General features: G+C 39.5%; 1 protein-coding gene across 1 annotated transcript in view; it reads left to right on the forward strand.

The window, feature by feature from the left end:
* Window positions 1–4,021, forward strand: part of SALL3 (spalt like transcription factor 3) — a 20,700-nt gene extending 16,679 nt beyond the window's left edge. Inside the window, exons 2-3 of the mRNA XM_057377885.1 lie at window positions 1–1,620; window positions 2,615–4,021. The exon at window positions 1–1,620 is cut by the window's left edge and continues 1,874 nt beyond it. Coding sequence (XP_057233868.1) covers window positions 1–1,620; window positions 2,615–3,046 — 2,052 coding nt within the window. The 3' untranslated portion in view covers window positions 3,047–4,021. The remainder of the gene's footprint in view (window positions 1,621–2,614) is intronic.
* The last annotated feature ends 2,149 nt before the right edge of the window (window positions 4,022–6,170 follow it).

Below are 6,170 nucleotides of genomic sequence, written 5' to 3' on the forward strand. Positions count from 1 at the left end.
AGCGTTGCCACCAGCCTCCCAAACCCTGTGCTTCCAGCAGTGTCTGACCAGTTTAAGGCAAAGTTTCCATTCGGTGGTCTGCTAGATTCTATGCAAACGTCAGAAACCTCAAAACTACAACAGCTAGTGGAGAACATTGATAAGAAGATGACAGATCCAAATCAATGCGTCATTTGTCACCGTGTGCTTAGTTGTCAGAGTGCTCTCAAGATGCATTACAGAACACATACAGGAGAAAGACCATTTAAATGCAAAATTTGTGGACGTGCGTTTACTACRAAAGGCAATCTAAAAACACATTTTGGAGTTCATCGAGCGAAGCCACCACTTAGAGTACAGCACTCGTGTCCCATTTGTCAGAAGAAATTTACCAACGCAGTTGTTCTTCAGCAGCACATTCGTATGCATATGGGTGGGCAAATTCCAAACACGCCRCTGCCAGAGGGATTCCAGGATGCCATGGACTCAGAGCTTTCCTACGATGAGAAGAATGTTGACACACTGAGCAACTTTGATGATGACATTGATGAAAATTCTATGGAAGAGGACCCGGAACTAAAGGACACAGCAAGTGACTCATCCAAACCCCTTATCTCTTACTCTGGGTCTTGTCCTTCTTCACCACCTTCTGTGATCTCCAGTATTGCTGCTTTGGAGAATCAAATGAAAATGATTGATTCTGTCATGAACTGTCAGCAGCTCACCAGTTTAAAATCCATAGAAAATGGATCAGGGGAAAGTGACCATTTGAGCAAYGACTCCTCATCAGCCGTTGGTGATCTTGAAAGCCAGAGTGCAGGCAGCCCTGCAATGTCAGAGTCTTCTTCCTCCATGCAAGCTTTGTCTCCTGTGAATAGTAATAGTGAAAGTTTCAGATCAAAATCCCCCGGTCTCAGTAACCAGGAAGAGCCACAAGAGATACAATTAAAGACAGAAAAACCAGACAGTCCACCACCCACAACTGAAAATGGAGGCGCATTAGATCTGACATCCACCAACCCAGGAAGACCGGTCATCAAAGAGGAGGCTCCTTTTAGTCTGCTGTTCCTGAACAGAGAACGTGGTAAGTTTAAAAGTACTGTTTGTAATATCTGTGGCAAGCCTTTTGCTTGTAAGAGTGCATTGGAAATTCACTACCGCAGCCATACTAAAGAACGTCCATTTGTTTGTACAATCTGCAGTCGTGGGTGTTCCACTATGGGTAATTTAAAACAGCACTTACTGACGCACAAATTAAAAGAGCTGCCTTCTCAGTTATTTGAACCCAACTTTACTCTAGGTCCCAGCCAAAGTACTCCTAGCCTGGTCACCAGTACAGCACCTACCATGATCAAAATGGAAGTGAATGGTCACAGCAAGCCGATCTCTTTGGGTGAGGTTCCCTCGCTTCCAGCTGGAATCCAGGTTCCTGCTGCACCACAGACAGTGATGAGTCCGGGGATCACCCCTATGCTGGCACCCCCCCCTCGCCGGACTCCCAAGCAGCACAACTGTCAGTCGTGCGGGAAGACCTTCTCCTCAGCAAGTGCTCTGCAGATACACGAGCGCACCCATACTGGTGAAAAACCGTTTGGTTGCACAATCTGTGGTAGAGCTTTTACCACAAAGGGGAATCTTAAGGTAAGAGGCCACATAAAACTGTAAAGGCTTGGGGTGGGGGGGTTAAAGAGCACTGCTCTTGAACTCAGCAGGTTTAAGTGCTAAGTGTTTGCCCCAAAGACATGTGAGAAGGAAGCTTCAAGGAAATGCTTGCTGTACAGTGGTGGTCATTATGCTTCCACCGTGTGGAAGATAAGGCCTGGAAAGAGGCTGTGCAGTGATGCAAACTTTGAAACTGGTTCCAGGTGTACATGCAGGCATGTTGTAGTTCTCCTAACAAAACTGGTGGCACACAGAGTCAGCTGACGGACATGTTCTGRGAGCTCTTATGGACCATCGGTGCAAAATAACCTTGCTATAAACCAGAAACACAGAGCTTGCTCAGCTCCTGGGGTGCCTCCCCAGTTTCTATTTTCTATTCCTTTTTGCAGCCATTGCAGACTAGAAAGCTGTTCTTCACAGATTTACAACGGGTTACTACCGGACTGATGGTTCTTATTTCTGCAGTCTGGTTAGCCATCAGGGTGCAGCCTAGGGAAGACATTTTAAATATCCTTTTTAAAKATACTAAATTTAGCACAGTAATCGGCGCCTCTGACATGAGATAAAATATTATGAAAACAAAAAAGATGAAAAAAAGTGAAAGGGCAGGGAAAAACACCCATCTCCTAGTATGAGTAATGCCCTTGGTAATCTTCAACATGTGAAGACTTCCAGTTTGCATGAGAAATTCTCTAACCTAAGAGAGTATGTACCCTTTAGTCTTGCATCTTTGTGTTTGTTTTCACTGAGAAGAAACAAATGCACATTGGAAAACTACTGTGGAACTGTGTTTTCTTTGTGTGGGCTGACTGGACCTTAGAACTGTGTCTTAACTGGAACTGATTTTTTTTCAATGTGAATTAAGTCTTTTTTTTTAAAAGCAAGCGCTACTGTAAGTAAAAGCATTTCAGGCCAGAAACCTCACCAGAATGTGCTAACTTGGGGGTGCTTCTTGTCCCTGTTTACTTTGCAGGTTCACATGGGGACTCACATGTGGAATAACGCCCCTGCACGCCGTGGCCGACGTCTCTCCGTGGAAAACCCCATGGCTTTGCTGGGTGGCGATGCGCTCAAGTTCTCCGAGATGTTCCAGAAGGATTTGGCAGCTCGGGCCATGAATGTTGACCCCAATTTTTGGAACCAATATGCTGCAGCTATCACTAATGGACTTGCTATGAAGAACAATGAGATTTCTGTCATACAGAATGGAGGCATTCCTCAGCTCCCAGTAAGTCTAGGCGGAGGCGCCATCCCACCTCTAAGTAACCTTACCGGTGGCATGGACAAAGCTCGCACGGGCAGCAGCCCTCCCATTGTCAGTCTGGACAAAGCAAGTTCTGAAACGGGAGCCAGTCGTCCATTCACCAGATTTATTGAGGATAATAAAGAGATTGGCATAAATTAAAAGCATTCATTTCAAATAACTGTTGGACCTCTACTTGACACAACACTTGTTCTGTTCCATGTACAGCTTTTGAAGCTAAGCATTAGTTTCCTGACCTAAATGCATAGGTTCCCTTTAAAGTTTTACCCATAGCAGAAATACATAACTTTGTGGCTGCTGAAAAGTTGTCTTGCAAGATCTGCATGGTACTTCTTTCAACAGTGAGTTTGACTGTTACTGAGAACTTTTAAACCTTTTAATTTAACAGAAAAACAAACAAACAAACCAGTCATGGGATAACTTCATTAGAAACAAAAAGAGGCTAGTCTACATTCACTTTGCTTCTTATAAAACTTACTATCACCTGAGAAAGGGGGGCTTCATTACGGCATTCTGTCACACTTATTTGCTGGTTTTGTTCAAATTAGTTAGCAACTTGGACTATGTTTTTAGGAATCTTAATCTTAAATAAGTGATTTAGTACCCCAATGCTGTGTATTATTACAGTATCCTTGTCTGTAGTATTTATAATGTTAAGATTATGCGGGTAACAGACAATATACTAGCCCCAAACTTAAATGAAGCTTTTGTACTGCAAAATTCATCTGGCTATGTGATTTTTCTTTTTTCTKTTTCTTTTTTTCAAAGCAAGTTTCGTTTTACTATGAACAAGTGGTTTCTTTCAATGCAGGCAAAATTGTGAAGTTTTGTTGGGAAAGATGGCATGCTTTTCATGTGCAAGTACCTGTCAGTAACAAACCTTTTTTTTATTTAAATATTTGTAGCTGCTATGTGGACAGTTGTTCTATTAAATGAAAAAAAATGTAGTGTGGATTTTAGCTCAATGATTGGAAAACAAGTTACAGACAAACCTTAGCACCATAAATTATTCACAACATTATAAACGGTTGTGAGTAAATACTTCGTGTTATCAAAGCTGTACAATAAAAAGGTAATGTTTGTATAATGTGGTTGCAAACTCTTAATTTATATTATTGCACTTTTAGTATTTTGTATTAGGCAGGTTTGTCTATAATTTGAAACCGAACAAAGATGTAAACTATTTTATAAATAGTACTTTGACTGAAGGAATAAGGAAGAGGACTTTGTTGCAGTTTCTTGTTTTGTTTTAAGGTCAAACAGTGAGAGATCTCTATTAACTAAGCAGAAAATTGCAGAGAACTGCCAGATCCTTAGCAAATATGAGGAGTGTCATTTCTTATACGGAAATTATTCATTTCACTTTTCAGCAAAGCCCACTTAAAATCGTGACCACCCCCTACAGAATTCTGATACATTTATCTTAGGAGAGTGATATTAATACAAGTCTAGGATAGAAGAAGAAGAASATTACGTAGGTTTAATTTTCTTGTAATCTATTCTGTCTCTCACGCATAACCACAAGAAAGATGCTGACTGCCTAATAATAGAGGGAACAAAAAAAGAACTTTTGGGCAGTACAAGCAGCAGTAACACACAAATGTTCTGTATTTATTTCCAACTCTGTCTGAATATCTTTTCAGATTGCTCAAAAGCACAATGTACTCTGATTAATCAAATATAATTTTACATTGATTGCATTGCTGGAATTACACCGAGTAAACAAAGGGAATGGTTCCACTCATAAGTTAGGCTGGGGATGCTGAGGAGAAGACTGGGGCTTAATCAAAACTTGAACAGTAAATGTTTTGTGTACTACCTCATTTTCGTGCATTATGAGCATGGTGGAGTTGACACTAAACTTCCGTCCAGCAGAATTGCTTGAGGGACATTATGGGTAGCTGGGTAACAGCGCAAGGARTTTTATGCCCCTGAAGAACGAATCCGATGGTGATGTCTTCTCAGTTGAGACTGAAAAATAGGACAATCTTTCTTACACAACAGAAACCATTACTGTAAGAGGATGGACTATTTCTGCCATCACGTAATGGAGGAAAAAGAGGTTCAAAGACTTATTAGCTGTTTGTTTCTATTGGAAATGAACAATGAACTCTGCAGCTCCATTTTCTATAATGATGATATAGAGCTATATAGATACAAATATATATCTATATCTGTAACACCTCTACAATATAACATAATTTTTCCACAGTKTGTCAGTGGTTAGGGGTGTTTCCAAGCATCAAAAAAAAAGAAAAATGAGGTGGCTTAATGTTGCTGTATTTCAGCAATTGAATGTTTTTATTTATCTGTGTAATTTTTTGTGTGACTTTTTCTTTTGTTAGTATTTGGTACTATGTAGTGTTCTCTCTATTCCCTAAAAGATGTGTATAACTTAAAAAAAAAAAAAAAGAAAAAAAAGAAAAATAGAGAAGAAAAAGTGAAAAAGCAAAAAGAGAAAAAATATGTAAAGTGCTGTAAATAAGATGGTTGATGATGGTACAGTAAGACTGACCCCATTTTGTATTCAGGGTTAGGCCATTCCTCTCTGCATGGTGAAGAGAGACACTATTTTTATACTGTGATACCATGTAGGGCTAGGAGCCTCCCTGAAACAGATGGGAATTGTTACYTAGATCCAATATTTTTTATTATTAAATCTTGTTGGCTTGACACATCTACTGATTGAAATGGATGTCTTAGTCTAGGTTACTATTTTTGTCATATGGAATTGAATAAAATGCAGGATGTAATATTATTTCTGAATTGCGTTCCTTGATTACTCTAATAACAGAWCAAGATATGAGACCAAGGTCACTCGTGGTAGATTGGTGTCAATGACTTATAATCGYTGCATCTGAAAAACGGAATAAGGTTGACACCAGAAATTCAAATGTTTTTCTAATTTATATTAACAGTGCAAAGGGATAGAATTAATAAAATTTCCAATGAAAATAAATCTTAAGAGAATTAATCCCAAAGCAGTAGAACAAAAAAAGACACAGAAAAAAATATTTTGGAGGGAGGAAAACAGACTTCAGAATGACTACTGCTTCAAATTGACTGCTTTCTGAACACTTACCATGTACTGCCTACTGAWAAAGCCTCCTTTTCAGGTTGTTTAAACATCTGTCTAATATTCATGATACACTGCATGATAAAATTTGGGAATGAATWTATCAGGAGCAGTTCAAATTCTAAAACCCAAAATATCCCAAACAAGCAAACAAGCGAACAAAAAGGAAAAAAAATTGACAACTCGCAT

The sequence above is a fragment of the Malurus melanocephalus genome, unplaced genomic scaffold (assembly GCF_030028575.1).
Source record: "Malurus melanocephalus ecotype Western Australia unplaced genomic scaffold, MMel_1.1 scaffold_329, whole genome shotgun sequence".
Classification (NCBI taxonomy): Eukaryota; Metazoa; Chordata; class Aves; order Passeriformes; family Maluridae; genus Malurus; species Malurus melanocephalus.